This window comes from Cibotium barometz, chromosome 22, assembly GCF_041138505.1.
Source record: "Cibotium barometz isolate CiBa-2024 chromosome 22, ASM4113850v1, whole genome shotgun sequence".
NCBI lineage: Eukaryota > Viridiplantae > Streptophyta > Polypodiopsida > Cyatheales > Cibotiaceae > Cibotium > Cibotium barometz.
In genome coordinates this window covers 2895094-2913714 of record NC_141067.1, presented here as the reverse complement: position 1 = coordinate 2913714, position 18621 = coordinate 2895094, and the positions used below count along the sequence as shown (strand labels likewise).

The window sequence follows — 18621 nt, the reverse complement described above, 5'->3', positions numbered from 1 at the left end:
AGGAGCATTACTTGTTTATATGCCCATCATATTGTGAGATACATGGGAGAACCTCAGAGAGGGTTTCGGCCCTTTGTCACGAGTGATTTACACAGATCAGAGATGCCTAGTTCTTCTCCTGTGAAAGATGTGGCACTATCAGGTGTCTCGGATGTGGCCACAGGCCACGACGCAGCCACTACATGACACCACCGAGTCCACCATCACTTATTTCCTTGGCCCACACCAGATGACAGCTAGCATGCCGAGGTAGCAGTCAGCCCTTACGAGCCTCCAGGCCAGACATGCATCGTCCACCCGCACACATGGTGCCATCAAAGAGAGAGCAAAGATCCTCGAAAGAGCTAGATGCCTACAAGACCCCCAAGATCTAGAGGATGAGTACAAGACGATGGTCCAGTTGGAGAAAAAGACAGGCATGCAATTTTGTGGCCTGGTCCATATGTTGGCCGCCTAGCTTCAGGAGAGTAAAAAAAGCTAGCAGAAAACGTTTGGTTGTTTTTGAGTTGGTGCAAGCCATGAGGGATGCCCAGGAATCACTTATTGATCCCATGTGATGAGGGTCTAGCTGCAGGTGAAACACCCCTTCGATAGGGAAATAAGGGTTAAAACCCCTGGGGCCTACACACAGCTGCTGGTCAAGCAGGCTACCAGCAAAAGGATGAGAGAGGGCATGCACGCCCCCCCTTCCCTCTCTCCCTCCCAAAGAAAAAAAACTCTCTTGTCATCATTCCAACCTCAGCTACGAAACGGAAACAGGTAGGAAACGATATAGATCTAATCTAATAGAAATAACAAGGAAAACAAAACTTACCACGGGAAAATCGTGGGAAAATTCTCAGGAGAAATTAGGAAACGAGGAAACGGAAACGGAAACTCCCGAGAATTGGAATTTGCGCAACTTTTGGAAACAGCCATGTCCTGTTACTATGCCCCAAGCAAAAGCCCGCTCCCTCATACACACATAGATCCGGACAAAAAGTGAAACATATCTAGACGGAAAATGACAGACAGAACTGGACAGAAATCTGCAATGGTTCTCAGCTTGGTAAGACCTTGACAGCACAATGAGGTAAAAGTGAGCGTTCAAATGTTGTACTTCCATTTTCATATCGGTAAAGCAAATAGGGACCCAAGAGGAGGGCCTGTTCTGGTTTGGAACCCACTGCTGTGTCCTTGTGCATAAATGGCTTTTGTTCCATTCTCCATTGTTTAAACGATCTTTGTGCATACTTGCATTCTTCAGTGACCACTTCTGCCAGACTCTCAATTCTTTTGTCTTCAGAAAAAAAGAATCAAGGCAGTATTCATAGCTCTTCTTGTGTGTCCTCTAAAACTTTGATTTTCCTTCCAATAATAGCCTGGAACATGGTCGAAAGCACATCCTTGATGGTCAAATATAAGACAGATCACATTCTCAAAGTGGGATCAGCTGATGTGTCATTAAGCCACCATGAAACTGCTAAAAAAACCCATGTCCAACAAACATATCTCACAAAGGGTTCTATTCTTTCTATCAAGTAAAAAGTGAACCAGCCATGATATTCATGACAGCCAAACATCGATCGACCCTAATTTCTTTCTCAATCAGCTTGTTATACTGTAAAATGATGCAAGTTCAGTTCCACAAGTTCAGAATTGCAGAGTAAATAAGGATTTCTACTTGTTTGCAAGTATGGCCACAATCCACACCAACAAAAGAGAAGAAATTTCTCACCTTCTAATGCTGCCAGAAGTGCACTTTTGACAAGCTCCAAAAACTCTTCAGAAGCTGCAAAGCATCAATATGAAAATACTTATAGATTAGGATTAAAAAAATGCAAGCAAGGGTTTTCACCTGTACTTGTTCAATGACCAAGAGTTGGGAATTCAACAATTCATTTGCGCAATTTTTGCTCTACACATGGCTCTTTGCCCAAAGAGAAGTTGTTTTTGTAATTTAAGTTATAAACTTTCTCCTAAAAAGGAAGTTTCTCTTTTGAAATTAGGTTAGTAATTAGATACCAATTTTGGCTAGAGGGAAGCCTATTTACTAAATTTGGCTAGGGAAAACTCAAGTAAAAAACTCTCTCCTAAAGAAGAAGTCTCTCTTTTGAAACTACGTTAGAATTACATACTGAATTTGACTAGGGATTTGATAGGCTTCACTCTAAAGAAGAGGCATGACAAGATTTATGGCATCTCAGGCTTGATATGGTACGAATTCTCGATTGGCCCACTAGTGCAGAGTCCATGGCCTGTGATTTTTGAAATGTGGTATTGAATTTTATCCAAGATGTTTTCTTACAAAAGAGGCTTTAAGGTTGTTTTAAACTGAATACAATAATTAGGGAGAAATCAATGAGCCAAAGAATAGTACAAGATTGTTTCAGTGGTATGAGAGCTTAAATTTCCTTGGGAAAAGAATGAAATGCAAATGATGGTGAGTTGATCATGCATCAAATTGACACACAATATGCCCCATTTCGCCCAGTTGACCCAATTTTTGCCTAATAACACCCAAATTTCACTCAAGGTCCAATTTGTATCATATTCTGACACATTTCCGCTGAATTGTTTGTGCCAATTTTACCCAATTCTGTTTTTACCCAATTGAGATATATTTTAACCGAGAAAAGATCCTTCTTGAAAAAAAAAATCCCAAGAAAAGATCCTTCTAAGAGTTAAATCAGAGAAAAAGTAACACCTTCCAGGCCCCGAAAATGCTCCAGAGGCTCTACCACTAATCCTCTATACAAGTGCAGGTACTGCCTGTGCCTACCAATGAGGAAGGGCTGTTGGGATGCCATCAACCGTCTGCAGGAAGGATCCGTCTGCCCAGTCGGGCAGAGTACTCAAAAAGGGTATGTCATGGTCAGGAATGTCACCATGCCACTATCACTCACCTGGGTCCCATTGAACACTTGCAAGGGGTCTATTCTCCCAAAGCCAGAGGCGCCAGGATGCGATGCCCCCGACCTCAAAAAGGGGAGGATCGATAGACCACTCCCCCCCCTACGATCCCACAACTCGAACGCTATTGGGGAGTGGAAAGATCATCTCCGAGTGTCCTTTGAGAACGGGTAAGCTGCTGCCCATGGAAAACCACCTCCAATGTGAGCACCGTGAATTCGCGTGACACACCAAAGACTACTCCTGTCCAAGAAAATAAAGCCATCCTGGGGAGGGGGAAGTCTCTCACGGAAGAAGCCAATCCAGAGGAATGGCTAAATCGATGTCATGCTCCCCTCAGGCACAAGAGGTGCGCCATCTTGGTCTCCTTTGGGAGTCGACGGAAGCTCTGCCAGGAGCCGAAGGTTTGGCAAGTCCCACACAAAGCCTACCTGCCCACGGAGAAATGTGATCGGCCCCCACCAAGTGTCTCGGGGGTAAAGGGGGTTCCACACTAGAGGTTGCCGCTCATGATCCTCCTCCAATTCTCGAGAGGACTGAATCAGAACTGAACTGGGAGAAGCATCCTCCAAGTGCAAAAAAGGCTGGAAGTAAACTTGTCCTCCAAAGAGGGGTCATACTCGTGCAGAGGAGCCTCAGAGAAAATCCATTAGATGCTGGGGGTCCACAGGCGTCCGCCGGAAGGAAGCCTCAAGGAGATGCGGCTAATGAGCAAATCCTTCAAGAGCTCTGCTTCTAACTAAAGATTGCGCACTATCAGCTTGCCCAGCTTGCCCAAGAGGGCTCTACTACCTAGAGCTAATCCTCGGATTAGCAAGACTGATCCAATAGGGTTATGGGATTCAAAGATAGCAGGCACATGCAAAGGGCTAAGGTTCAAAATTAATAAAACTACGCTGTTGGCTATCTATAGCAGGTTAACTATTTCTAGTTATGCCGTGGACATGGCAAATCACAAACAGTCTTGTAGTGGGCCCCGTGGGCAAGCACTAGTGGTATGAGAGCCAATGCTACTGGTAGTATGGGATGCCAATGCTGACTGGCATGTATCTGTGGAGTGGAGCCTTAGCCCTCACTACTTAGGGGTGGATTAGAGTCCTAATCCTGCAGTCGGGTGGTGCGCTTGCCTACTCCCCTTTTTTTGCTTCTCTTTTCTTGTTTTGGACTGTTTTTAGGAGATAGGATTAGACAAGCTTAAGAGTGCCTTTTACATCTAGACTATCAAGTCACTCAAGTCAAGGCCTCCCTCACGTCAAGGTTGAATTAGCACATGCCAGCCTACCTTTCACCCGCGCATGTCGACCATCTCCTCCTAACCAAAGAAAGTTTCAGATTAGCCTCTATACCACCAATACAAGAGGGACGCACCAACAAGAAGTGATGTACCACATGGTGGCTAAGAGGATCTGGAAGCCGAGTCGTGCTCAAATAAAGGAGCTTCCTCTAAAGGCTCAAGAGCAGAGGGTGCTACTAAACTGAAATGTCAAGGCCCACCTGACATCCAAGGTAGCACACTAATGAGCCCGATGAAACCCATCGAAAAGTGTCAACTAGTCGCCAAGTTGGGCTCAGGAAGCCGCCAACCCAAAAGCCACACAACTTGTGCTAGTTGATCCATGCCCCAAAAGCAAAGCAAAAAAATCCTCAATAGCCGTCACAAAATGCTAGAGATTACCTTCCAATCCACCAACTCCAAATCCACTAGTTCCTCTGGAGTGCGGATGAAACCAAACGGAATCCCGGAACAAAGGACAAACACTTCAGATGCCAAACAAAGATGTGAAAACGCAGCGGAAATGACCATAAACAATATTAAAAGGAACACAACACTGAGCCGGAACGGCCGGCCCCCATAGGAATTGCTTTATTCCAATGAATAAAAGGGTTACAACCAAACAAAGGTGCGAGTATGAACAACACCAGATCTTTCCACCAATACTTCAGAGAAACAACTCAGCTCCCAAAAGGTCGACAAACAGTCAAGAAAGAGAAGCCCCTGAAAACACGCCCCAAACCAGCCCTTGAGTTACACACGTGTGATCCTAAACTGTACCGTTGTACAGCTACTGCACACGGGCTGTTCTTAGCATCTGTACGGCCTGCACCAAAGAAAAAGTATGTTGTACCGCTGCTGTACTTTCTGTACAACCAGTGTATGGATGGACTGGAGTGCTGTACAACTGCTGCTCCTCTGTAGGGCCTGTGCAAGGAGAGAATAAGCTGCTGTACCCTGTGTAAGACCTGCGCAAGAGATAAAGGGCAGGACAGTATGCTACACGGCCACCGAAAGCCTGCCCGACTGCTGTGGAGAAACAGGGGCCTGTAGATAAAGGGGCTGCCCAGCTGTGGGCCCCTATATAACTGCCGAGGGGGGGAGAGATGAATACGAGAGCCCAGTCGGCTGCCCAGGTTGTACGGCCCAATCTCGACAGTCCCTGCCTGCAGTGTATGGCCAGCAAAGAATAAGAGGGAGCAAAACTGTCAACTGTACGGCTGGCTTCTTCCTCTGGTGGCAGCCACTCTACGGTGCTGCTGTACGGACAGACTAGCGTAGCAGAGAGAGAAAATGAAAATGAAATGAAATGATATATTAACGTCCTCAAAAGGCCAAAATGACCTATGAGACCAAAAAGGTTACAACAATTGGTGGATCTGATACAATGTCTGTGTAAGAAAAGCTAAAACAACTAAACAACTAACTGAGACTGAAACAACAACTAACTGAGAGAGAGAGAGAGAGAGAGAGAGAAAAGCTGGTTTGAGAGCTGTTTTGTTAAATTTCAGTCATTGGGAGTGTGTGGGAGAGTGAACACCACCTGGAAACACTCTTGGAAACTTGGAAAACACACTAGCAAGCTTGGATATGGAGTTGGGAAGGAGAAAGTGCAGAAAATACAGCGAAACATACCTCATGAAGAGAGAGGGAAGAAAGAGATGGTGAGTTGTCCACTCTAGGTGTCAGGTAGAGAGGACAAGTGCATTGTGGTGCAATCTAGAATGACACATGGCTGGTTGCTCCCTTTGTACAAAGGGAATAAGGTCGAATACAGGGCTGGTCATAACTTATAAGAGAGTTTTGGTCGCCCAAAACTTAATGTAGTAAGTACACACTCACTTATAAGTTAGTGCTAATTCCTAAAGCTAGATTTATGACCACCTACCACCTGTCACATGCCACATAACCATGTCAGTAGACAATTACACACACGGTTCATGGGCAAGCGTCCCCTTACCCGAAACTACACATTGGTCAGGCAAGTATGAAAACAGCATGCAATTTCAATTGCAAGCAAGCACATAAAGATGCTATGCAATGCAACATTAGTAAGGACAATCTCCGTTCACGAAACTATACCAAAATAGACATGCTCCATGCAAGTACACGAGATACGTATGTGCCTTTTAGTACGTATATTCCTAACTCTACCTGGGTATCTTCTTCTGTAGCACAGGTTCAACAAACGGTACCATCAACTACCCTCGATCCCTAGCATTTTGTGAACCCAAACAGAGGAGGGTCTAGGAGTATAATTCACTCTCCGACTTCTGGTGTTCAAGGAGGTAACACTGTTTTCTCCTCTGGATCACTTTCTGTCCCTACTTGTAATGTGTAATGGAATACTGCTCAAATTCAAGCACAAAACCCTCCCACCCAACCCATATCTCTTCCTACTATTGTTGGCATGCAATCGTCACCGCCTGCACCTCCTTTGGGTCCTGCGCATGGGTTCTACCTATCCCACGTATCTTTCAGCACTAAGCCCTCTGGCACTGGGGTACCACCCAACATTCCGGGGTATCAGGTGGTTTACCAACCAATCTCTGGCACTGGTGTTTTTCCTAATTATGTGTCCTCTCCAAGGTTTGTGCCTCAACTAGGTATTCCACCTATGCTCAGTGCCCAAAACTTTACTCCATCTTATGGAGCACCCTCGACGGGTCCCACACCTATGGGTTTTTTGGTTTTCCTCCTCAAACCTTACAGTCTGGATATGGGCACCAGCCATCCTGGACTCCCCCACCATCTTCCTTTCATGTATCTATGTCCAGAAATGCTTTCACAGAAAAGACTAGTTCTAACGGGTCTAATTATACAACCTGGGTTAATCTTATGGAACAAGTTTTTACTTCCCAAGGTTCCTCGAACCTAGTAAAGGGATTTGAACCAAAACCCCACCCTTCCCTAGCATCTCCTGAAGTCATCAGCCATTGGGAAGTTAGAAATGCCACTGCTATAGTGGAGCTCATGCAAGGCCTTTTGCCAGAGTTTCATTCTCAACTCCAGCAATTCCCCTATGTCTCTGACAGATGGGCACACCTTGCAGAGAGAGATGCCGCACGTAATCGCACATTGATCTTGAGCATCAAATTCAAATTTTCTCTATCAAAGAAGGGAATGACCTGACCGTCAAAGTTGCTGAATATCGGCACCTTAACGCCGAGTATGCCACCACTGGTTCTGCCAAGTCCCAGGAAGACCAGGTTATCACTTTACTAAACAAGTTGCCGCCTAGCTTCTTTACTTTTGTCACACAGACCATTAGTTTAGAACCTTTGCCTAACCTATATGAGTGTGAGTACCAACTCTTGCGCTTCGCTCGGTTGCATGACCAATTTCATCCCAAGAAGTCATCCTCTTCCTCCACTCAAGAGGGGGCCCTTGTGTCCAATACCACCTCTACTCAAAAAGGACACAAGGGAAGGGGAACGGCAACTCAAGAAATCAAGGCAAACCTCCAGGCAACAATATTGATTCCAAAAACCCTGCCTCAACACCCATTCCCCACTGGCAAAATATTCCCAAAAAGAATAGATTTTGCACTTATTGCCAAATGACTGGACATTTTTGATGAGTGTGTTTTTAAAGCCAAGGAAAATAGAGGCAACACCTCCAACCCCACTACCTCCACCCGTCAAAACAATCAAGGTGGTAGCAATGCCCCAAATTGGAGATCCAGAGGGGGTAGCAATCCAGCACCTACTCTGCCGAGCTCATAGTTACCGCGGAACGGCGTTCCGCCTTCCTGGAACGCCGGAACGCCGGTCTGGAGCTCAACGCGTGCCCGGAACGCAGAAACGGCAGGCGGAACGTGACTTGCAGTGGAACGTGGCGGAACGGCGAGCGGAACGCCGGAACGTAGGGCAGAACGCCCGTTCCGGGCGTTCCGGCATGTGCGCATGTGCGCGACGGCGGCGGCGGTGGCGGCGGCGGGTTTTATTTGCTGTTCGGGTTTATTTTGCTGCGTCTGTTTTTTTGGTTGAGCCTGCTGCTTGAGTGCTCTCCCTACCACTCCACCCTTCCTCTTGGCTGCCCCCTTGGCTGCCCCACACTCTCTGTTCCACCTACTACTCCACCCTTCCTCTTGGCTGCCCCACACTCTCCCTACCTCGTTGAGGCTTGAGCCTTGGCTGCCCCACACTCTCCCTACCTCCTCTTAGGCCTTGGCCCCTTCTCGCTCTCAGTTGGCACTCGAGTCTTGAGCAGGAGGACGAGGAGTGCTATTTGTTTAGATGCCCACCCTACCATGAGATCCAAGGGAGATTTCATTCTCTTCCAAGACAGATCTAGCCCCCTCACACAGGTCCGCAAATATGAGGACCAAAGATGTTTAGGCATGTATTTACGGGCTATTATGAGTTTCGCGCCCTCTCTGATAGGTTATGCAGTGTGCCTATCAGCAATCCTAGGGTATGTACCTAATAGAGCTCTATGTTGACACAGTGCCTCAGGCCCACAGCCAGCCAGATGCTTCTCAAGAGTCAAACTCCATTATAGACTTTTTTAGACTGCCTCAGCCTACGGTAAAGGAGGCCAGTCAAACCCCACATGGACAAAGGGATCACACGAGCCATCGAAACCACATGGCCAATTGGGTTGACCGTTGATCACATAGTACATGCGAGACACACCCAGTACATGGATCCTATTCTTCGGGTAGCTAGTTTTTTTCCTTTCATGTTTTGCTGGCATATAGTTACCCACATATCACATGTATTACTTTTGGTTTCATAGACCCTTTGGGTCTTTTATAATCCTTCTTTTTTTCTCTCTCTCTCTCTTTACACATATTCATAGTATAGATAGCTAGTTCTTTTGCTTTTCAGTTTTCCACGGATCAGTATTTTCACGGAGCTATAATTCGCCTTACCAGAAAGGTCCACGGCTGCAACAAAAACCGGTTTCCCTTGAAAGTCGTCCTTGACTGCTAGGTCATCTTCTGTTTAAACAAATTTACAGCCGGCAGGCTACCGTAAGAAGTTGCTTACTTTGGGGGAACTCCTAGTGAACTGATGGAAGAGGGAGTTGACCTGGAAGTTCCATGTCGATGAAAGAAGAGGAGAGTTCTGGGCACTGAGGTGATGTGTAGCGCGCGCAGTCGGACTCGGAGAGAGCGTTGAGAGAGTCGCAGAGGGCGCATCTCCAGGCATACTGCTCGATCTCGCAGAGGGAGCTGATGTACGCCCAGCAGTTCTCGCAACGGGGCAAGCGATGGGGATCCTTGCTGCTGTGGGCCAGGTATACGGGAGGGATGCCCTTCTCGTCTCGCGCTGCGAAGGGCGTGACCGTAGCTCCCCACGGCACCCCGCTACCTTCCTGCATCTTAGGATCCGCCGGGCTCTTCGCCACTGTCACTCGGACGGCCATGCTGTATTTCTTCGTACAACAGCAGATGGCACGCCTTGAGGTGAGGTGATCCTTCTTCCTTCAGTGTGACCCTATTTTTTCCCAACACAATCTTTAAGGCAAAATTTATATATATATAAATATAAATATCCTCTTAATAGACTTCAACGGCGTGACAATTAAGCTATGAGCAATTAAATAACTTGGCCATCACAATGAGTATGACATAACCAAAAGTTTGTGGCAATGCAAGACAAGCAAAAGTTTGTGGCAATGCATTTAATGATTTGCAAGCCACTTATATGGATTGTAGGGAAAAGCCCTTTAGAAGGTATTCCCACTTCTCAATCGAGGAAACTTGAAAGAAGAGAAGGCATAGAACAAGGAGTGGTTATTTACTTCGCTCGTGCATGTTTAGTGGGGTGTGTGGTCGGCATACATCGCACATGCAAGATTAGCTACCTTAGTCATGGGAAGAAGAGTGGTCGCAGGGGGGAGAGTGAGGCTCGAGTGCAGGAGGAGGCTCGTAGTTGGGGCGACTGGGACTTGGAAGATTGCAATGCCATGAAACTCTGGATGCGAAGAGGAAGCATCCAGAGTGGGTAGCGAGTAGATTGGGCCCTAGCATCCTTTCTGATCAATCAACTAAAGCAAATTTCTGTACAAGGGTCCCTGCCGACCTGGTAAGAAGGCAAGTAAACCTATTCTCATTATGCAGTGTCATTTTATTTTGCTCAAGGACGCTCTCCCTCTAAAGTAGAGCTTGGAAGATGGCTATAGGAGGATGTCTTTCACGAAAAGTTGGTCTCGTTGATTTTTTATCTTGGGTGTTCTTTTCTTCAGAGGACAGGCTATATCTAAGCTTTTTGCAAGGGCTCCTCTATTTATGGGTCCTAAGTTAGTGCATGGAGTACCTTTTGATCCTCTTTTTTATGTAAATAAAAGTTTAAAAGAATCTTGTCCTCTGTGAGTTGAGCTCATTGTCTTCCTCCCTAGCTCCGATCGCTGCCGCCGTGCTTGGAGAATTAGCCAAATCTCTGGGCCCAACTCTGTACACTCCCAAAGAAGACGATTTCAGCCAACAGACGAATAGTGTTTTGTATTTCTTGGAATACCGGGATTGAGACTCCTAAATCCATGGAAGTTGACTTGGGGAAACTTGGTAAAATTGAATTGGCTTTAATCCCATCCCTGGAGCGTGTTTTAAGTGTGGAGGCTTTGGTCACATAGCCAGATTTTGTGGGAATGAACCTCGGATGAGAGCCAATGGAGAGGAGAAAGAGGCTGATGACTCAGAGAGGGGGGGGGTATGAAAATAGACAAAGTTGTGACTACTGATAATCAAAAGAAAGAAGATAAGGGGTAAGGCTCGTTGGACCCTCTGGGAAGTGGACAAGCAAAAGGGGCGTGGTCCAAGGTTATGGAGAAGACAAAGAGTAAATCTAGTCTTAGACTAACCAAGGAAGAAGCCAGGAGGTCTTAGAATAAATCCTTTATTAAGGAGAAGGGTGCTAACAAATCTCCTCGCTCGTGATCTTAGCCCTTTGATTTATTCCAACCCTTTTAGTCCTCTTGGTAGAGTGAAATAGTGAGACCTCTTCCATGGAAAGATTTAACTGGCAGGTTGAGACAACCTAGAAGAATCCCCATAATCCAACCCCTGATGAGGGAGGCAATGAGGAGGTAGAAATGGTCCCTGAAACTGCCTTTACATGAATAATAAGTTGGAGGTCAAGGGTTGCACTTGGAATGTGAAAGGTATCAAAGATAGGGAAAAAATTCAACCTTTTGGAGTCTTGTTAAGGAATGGGGGCTCTCCATTCTAGCCACCCAAGAACACAACCTGTTGGGGGGGAAGTGGCTAGGAGGGATAGCTTCAAGGTCTGGGTAGTGCATTATGGGGGGATTGGATATAGTGGTGTGATGACCATCATAAATAAATTTCTGAACCCTTGCTTAGTTGCCAATCACCCTAATGGTAGGGCTCTGGTGGTGGAGATTCAGACTGGGGGAGAGAGAATCTAGGTTGTGAATATCTATGAAGCTCATAATTATAAAGAGAGGGGGGGGAGTCTATGGGACTTGCTTTCTGGCCTTAATATTCAAGGACCTTGCATCTTGATGGGGGACTTCAACATGGTTGAAAAACACTTTGACCAAAGTGGAGGGAGTACTATCTTGAAGGGTGCAGCTTGGGGGGTTGGGGAACTCACCCTGGACACACCTACTTCAGTTTACAGTACTTTGGCTCCTCCAAATTAGACAGGGTCTTCCTTAATCATCAAGCTACCTGGGTCCCTCATACCTTAAAGCTTGAAATTGATCATTCCTCTGCCCTCTCTGATCACATGCCCTTGAAGTGGGAGTGGCATGTGAGATTGGGAGGAGGAGAAATTGAGCCAATGGGACACTAGGAAGTTGAAGGTCAATAATTCCCTGCTCAAGGATGAGTTGCTCATCAGGTATACTGAAGATGCAGATTGAGAAGAAGAGGCAATAATGAAGGAGCTTGGAGATCCTTTGCCAATGAGATGCAGGGTGTTATTAGAAGGGTGGGGAAACTGAGCACTTATGAGAGAAAACACAGCAGGAAAAGTTGGAGTGATCAGCTAGAGGTTCTTTATATATAAAAAAAGGTTGTTGGGAAAGCTTACTGAGGATGAGATTAGTATTTACACTAAATGTCAATTAAGTCTTAAAGAGGAAGATGACAAACTTGCAAACTTTAGTCTTGGGGCCTTTAGAAGGAGAACATTTACCTCTAGAAATAAGCCTGGTAGATACTTATTTAAATTGACTGAAGAGAAAGGCAGTAGAGAGTTGGTTGGACACATTAGAGATGAAAATGGGCAGGAGTTGGGTGAGACTGAATAGGTGGCTAAGAAATGGGTAGATTATTTGGGATCCACTTTAAGCTTGAAAGAAGATGGGTCTAGAACAAGGTTCCTTTGCTGAAAACAACCTGCTAAACTTGGTTAAGCAAAGCATAGACACTCATAAGGCTAGATGGTTGGAGAGAGATGTGGAGCTTGATGAATGTTGGCTAGCCCTCCTTAATCTGGGCAAGGAAAAATCTCTAGAATGGGATGGCCTTCTTTATCTCCTTCTGGTCCTCCCTCAAGGACATAGTTTGGAACATTTGTAGAGAAGCCTTCAGCTTTGGTTTCTTGGACAAAGACCTTAAGGAGGGTGTGGTGAAGCTCATCCCCAAGCAAGTTACCTGTAGTAGCAGGTTACCTATAGTAGCAGGTTTAATCATTAGAGACCCATCACCTTGCTAATTGTTTTATACAAAATCCTTGCCAAATTCATTGCTTTAAGGATTTCCCCTGTCCTTCAGGAAGTTGTCTCTAGGAAACAATATGGATTCATAAAGGGAAGATCTATTTATGACAATATCTTGGCTATTATGATAGGGAGGGATGTAGCTAAAAGAACTGATCAAAAATGTATTATGCCCCAATTGGACTTGGAAAAGGCTTATGATAGGATCCATTAGTCCTTTGTGGCAAGGGTTATGGAAAATTTGGTTTCAGGATAGCCTCTTGCATCTTTACCCTTTCTCTTGGGGGATTTTCTAGTCTTCTCTTAAATGGCAGGCTAGTAGGGGGATTTTAAATTAAAAGGTCAGTAAGATAGGGATTCCCTCTTGCTCCTCTGCTTTTTGCAATTGCTTCTCATCCCCTTATTGTGCCACAGCCCTTGAAGAAGCTAGTGAAAAAGGGAGGATTATTGGACTAAAGTTGAAGAGGGGAGGAATTGACAACTCGATGTTTTACTGATGATTCTTTGCTCTTTTTAAGGGTAGATAGTGATAATGTGAGAATGACCTTGTCCATAATCCAGAAATTTACGGATGCCTTTTGGTTCCAAATGCAACATTCAAAATGCAATGATTTTGATCTAGAAAGATGGGGCTATGAGGTGGTTAAGACAGGCCAAATTATTAGGCATTTGGGGTGGTCGCCAACAAACAATTATCTGAGTGGGCTATAGAAAGAATCCTTCAGAAATTGAAAAAGTGGGAATGAGTAAGGGTTCCATTTCATGACAAATTAACTATATGTAATACTGTGTTGAATGCCTACATTATGTTTTTGTCCCTAGTTATCAACTTTGGCAAAGCTCAATGGAATGGAATCATAGGTCCTGTTAGGGACTTCTTATGGAGGAACATGAGCATTAACAAGAGAGTGGCAGCATGGCGAGCTTGGGACAAAGTAAGCTTGCCAAAAATGGATGGAGGTCTGGGATTTTGCATCTTCCTACCCATGCTCTTGCTAGAATTGCTCTTCTTCTCCCCAAATGCCTAAAAGTTGGTCTAGAATGTTCAAAGATGTGGAGGAAGACTCTCTTGTCCTTCATAAAGGTAGTTGGTTGGGACTTAACTAGAGAAACAAGCTGCTCTCTTTTGCTCCCCTCAAGATCTCACACTCCGCCTTTTGTAGCTTTTTAAGTGGCAAATGGAAGGAAGTGTTGAATCTATCCTATTGGGATGGTTGCCCCAGAGCTACTGGCAATTCTTTTTTCAGCCTAGGGATCTGGTGGCCCCATAAATTTAACCCTCCTCTGGCTCTTCTAAATTTTGCTCTTGCAAAGAAACTGAACAACAGAGGACTAGTTGACTGCTGGGAGTGGACTCTAGCAGGTTGGAAAGAGTTGGATCAGCTAGTCATAGACTTTGGCCTTCTATCTAGGGAAAGGCATCTGACTAGACAGATGATGGTAGAAGTACAGAAAGTATGGGTGTCTACTGCTTTTGATGACTCTTATTGGTTTAAATATTGGATGTGGTTCAATGGTGTGAATCTCGATAAAGGGTCAGCTAAGGTCCTTTACTTAGAATTGAGGAAAACTAAATTGAACACTGAATACTACAACAGAGCCTAGAAAGTAAACTAGAGAGCAGGAACTTGGAGGAAGAGGTTGAAACTCATTTGGGAGTCAAACATTCCCTTGAAATTTTAGGTCTTTCTATGGAGAGTTTTCTTGCTGGCCCTTCCCATTCGGTCTAAACTCCTTCAAAGGAACTTCACTTCAGGTTGCTGCCCTAGGTGTAGATCAGCTCTGGAAGATGGAAGGTATCCCTTATGGGATTGCCCTGCTATGAGGGGTTCTTAGGTTAGAATTGGAAAATGGGTAGCCAAGTCCTTCGGTGTTCAGGGTCTCTGGGGGGGGATTGGATTCTAGGTAGGGGAGTGGAAGCTAAAGATGTCACTAACTTGCTTTTTAATATTATTAGATATGGCTGCTTATGGGAAATATGGGTATCTAGAAATAGTATTGTGTTTCAGAATGGGGGGGAATACTGGTCTAAACGTGACTGAATTGATATATAAATGTACTCATCTATGTGTGGTCTATATCCTATGTTAATAAGCTAAATGTACTCATCTATGTGTGGTCTATATCCTATGTTAACAAGCTAACTGATGCTAACATTTTTCAGGAAATATACTCTTTATAGACTAGGATCAGTTGATCTCTGCTAATCAACAGAACCTTGTACATACTAGGTTACCTAATATCTGAGTGTATGCAAGGTTACTCAGGATATGATGCGAAGACCAGGCCTCTCAAATTTGGGCCAAAGACCAAAAGATGGTACCTCAAGCCTCAAGGAAAATCACCCTGTTTACACATTTGTGGCCTTCATTGAGAACCCCATGGGTACCAAACCAGTGGTCAAGGTGTGGACTGGCAAATATGTCTTGGAAAGGCTACCCCCTAAAGGATACACCATTGAAGCTATGATGATTGCTTGCATGTAGCTTGGGTATCATGTGTCTCGTCGGAGCATGTCCTCATTTGTGTGGAAGATGATCGATGGGATATGTTATGTAAGCTGCTAAATTGCAATTTAAATGAGTTGGAATAGTCTTTGGCTCATAGTCTTTAGCCTATGGTCTTTTTGTAATGTGGCTGCTCACTTGTGTTGAAAATGGGTTGTGAACAGTTCAGTGTTATGGATAATGTTGCATGGTATTCAATGTTGCATATTGAAAAGATTCATGTATGGGCGGCTATGCTAGACAAGCTGAACTCGAGGCTAAGGAAGATCTATTGAACATGGTAGATCAGCGATTGGGACACACAAATTTTAATCTTTGAGATAAGGACTCCATTACAAAAGTAGACAAGGATTACATTGGGGATCAAGGAATTGGCTTACTCAACTAGGGATTATCAATGTCTTTTATAGATTGGTGGATCATGGATTGGGACGACACACACATTTTAGTCATCAATATAAGGAATCCATTACAAAAGTAGACAAGGATTACATTGGGGATAAAGGGATTGGCTTTGCTCGACTAAGGGTTGACTAGACAATTATCATTGTATTGTATATTAGATAGGAAGAGCATGCATTGTAGGCTCGAGGAACCCGAGTGTTTTCCAAAAGGCCACTCATAGTAAACAATAGGTTAGCATGATCACATGACTTTAAGGAGATGGTGGAGATGGTAAGAGTAGCACTCAATAGTGCTACTCTTAAGGAGATGGTGGAGATGTTAAGAGTAGCACTCAATAGTAGAACAAGGTATCTTCGTGATATACCTAGGCCACTTTCCTTGGGGTAATTCTTAGAATTTTAAGAGTCTTAGATAAGCACAAGGCAAAACCTTAAGCAGCAATAAGCTTGGGCATAGACATATATGGCAAGATTCGGTAACAAAGAGATTTAGCCAAGTTGGAGCAAAGAATATGGGCTAAATGTCAAATTAAGTATTTATAATTCTTGATTTACTAATAAGAAACTTTCATTACTTGCAATAATTATTTGATATCCATGATTTTATCAAAGTCAAAAAGGGTTAATATTATTCTCTTCTATAAATATACTACCTTTTGTTGGGACTCTAACTTGAAAATACTAGTTTGTTAACTTAAAAAAATAACTTGAGACACTAGAGTATATTCTTGACCATAATAAATTACTTGATTTATAATAAATATAAATAAATTTTGGACAATATGTGAATAATTGTAAGATGGTCCTAAATTTTTAGGAATTCTAGCAAACTTAAGATGGTGTGACAGTTGAACTTGGAATACTTTACTAAGGTCAACTAGTTGTTATCTTGGCCTAACAATTCAACAATTTCAATATTTTTTCTTGGTCTTGCAATTTGATCTTGTCTTGACTATTTACATGTTCTTGATAATTTATTAATTCTTTCCTATTGGGAACTAACACATAGTAGTGCACATGATGCTATAGTCTTCCTATTATCTCAAGTTGACTAAGATACTATCGAAGACTATTGTCCACTATGACTTTATCTAAATCTTATAGGAATTAGAAAAGACTATATAGTATAATACACTATATAGCAAGAAGGCTATTGTTCCCATACTTGTGGAGTATGTAGAGTTGAAGCCTATCCAAATGCTTTGAATAAATGGTTTCTCTTTGGATTTATCAAACTTTACTAATTTAGAAGCAATATTCAAAATATTAGGTAACATAAGGAAGGCATCTCGTCCTAAAGATTTTGTGGGATCTTGCATTGTTGACCTTGCAAGCACTACATTAATAGGATGCTACAAGATTGGTGTTAATCCATTGTGCAACAAATTACAAGTCCACCTCCTCATTTCACCACAACCGAGAGACATTAGATAAAGCTATGCCATTATAGTGGATACCATGATAAATGTTACCATTTGTATTAACATGGTTCCACTGAACACAATAGGAGCTATTATTGGCCAGAGATAAAGGTGTGATATTGTAAAGTGACAACGACAACCAACAAAGGTTAGGCTGCTTTTGGTTGCTTTTTATTCCCCTTGGTACTGGTACTGGATTTATTGTGGTAATTCATTGGTCCAAATGCACACCAATAACTGTAAAATAACCAACAAAGGTTAGGCTGCTTTTGGCTGCTTTTAATTCCCCTTGGTACTGGTACTCGATTTATTGTGGTAATTCATTGGTCCAAGGTTAGGCTGCTTTTGGCTGCTTTTAATTCCCCTTGGTACTGGTACTCGATTTATTGTGGTAATTCATTGGTCCAAGGTTAGGCTGCTTTTGGCTGCTTTTTATTCCCCTTGGTACTGGTACTCGATTTATTATGGTAATTCATTGGTCCAAATGCACACCAATAACTGTAAAATAACCAACACAAGATATTTTAATAGCATGTGGTAGATATTAGGAAACGCTATATTCTACATGAAAACACTTTTTGTGGTGATATATACCATGCCATTTCAATCCAAGAGTCCTCACTAGGATTTAGTAAACTATTTTGCATTTATTCACAACTCGCTTATATCCTGAACTTGGTAGGTGCACTTTCATTCCCATTCTCTCTAGCAATGTAGTTGTAAACTCTATCCTAATGAATGTAAAAACCATGAATGAGGAACGATATTAGCATCCCAATGTAGATTGAATGCATTAAATGGATCACTTGAAGAGTATTGAACTTTGATCCTATGTTTATCATTGGCATTCGTGGTATAAGGGAGTTTAGAAAAACGAGATATAGTGATAGGTAGCATCCTCAATTCTATCCAATGTACACCATATGAAAGAATAGAAGTAAATAGCTTTTGAAAAAGTGCACATTCACTTTAGGCCATCTATTGTATACACGATATAATCATCTCTATAATTTTGTAGTAATAAAGAAAGGTTATATCTATTTTGTGAAATGTTTGATGTAATTATGAGTAAATAGCTTTTTAGAGTGTATTGGTTTATCCTATTTTATGCTAGTCTCATTGGCTGGATTAATTTGGATAGCTTGAAGTTGGAGTTAGCATTGATGATTTGTGATAACCATGGATGATTTTTGATAACCTTAGAGGATGTTATTGCTCACATGGTTCTTTTTTTTCCCCTTCAAGTTTCAAGGTATGTATGATTTGAAGTTATGGTAATGAGTGAGAGCAAGTCTTGATTAAGGTATCGAAAGATTGTACTTGGAGGATGTTATTTCTCACATGGTTTTTTCAACTTTTTCTACAAGTTTCAAGTAGATTCGATTGGAAGTTCAAGTAGATTTGATTGGAAGGTCAAGTAGATTCGATTGGAAGTTCAAGTAATGACCAAGAGCTAATCAAGGTACCAAAAGATTAGTTTCATCGAG

The 18621-nt window shown here is 43.3% G+C and overlaps 1 protein-coding gene across 2 annotated transcripts in view; it reads right to left on the bottom strand.

Moving 5' to 3' along the window:
- LOC147626181 (sec23/sec24 transport family protein) overlaps window positions 1-9701 on the bottom strand; it is a 57590-nt gene extending 47889 nt beyond the window's left edge. For both annotated transcript variants that reach the window (XM_086816297.1, XM_086816299.1), the window contains exons 1-3: window positions 9202-9701; window positions 9042-9110; window positions 1718-1771 (exon numbers count right to left, since the gene is read on the bottom strand). In XM_086816297.1, coding sequence (XP_086672423.1) covers window positions 1718-1771; window positions 9042-9110; window positions 9202-9538 — 460 coding nt within the window. In that variant the 5' untranslated portion in view covers window positions 9539-9701. The remainder of the gene's footprint in view (window positions 1-1717; window positions 1772-9041; window positions 9111-9201) is intronic.
- Window positions 9702-18621: the final 8920 nt, after the last annotated feature.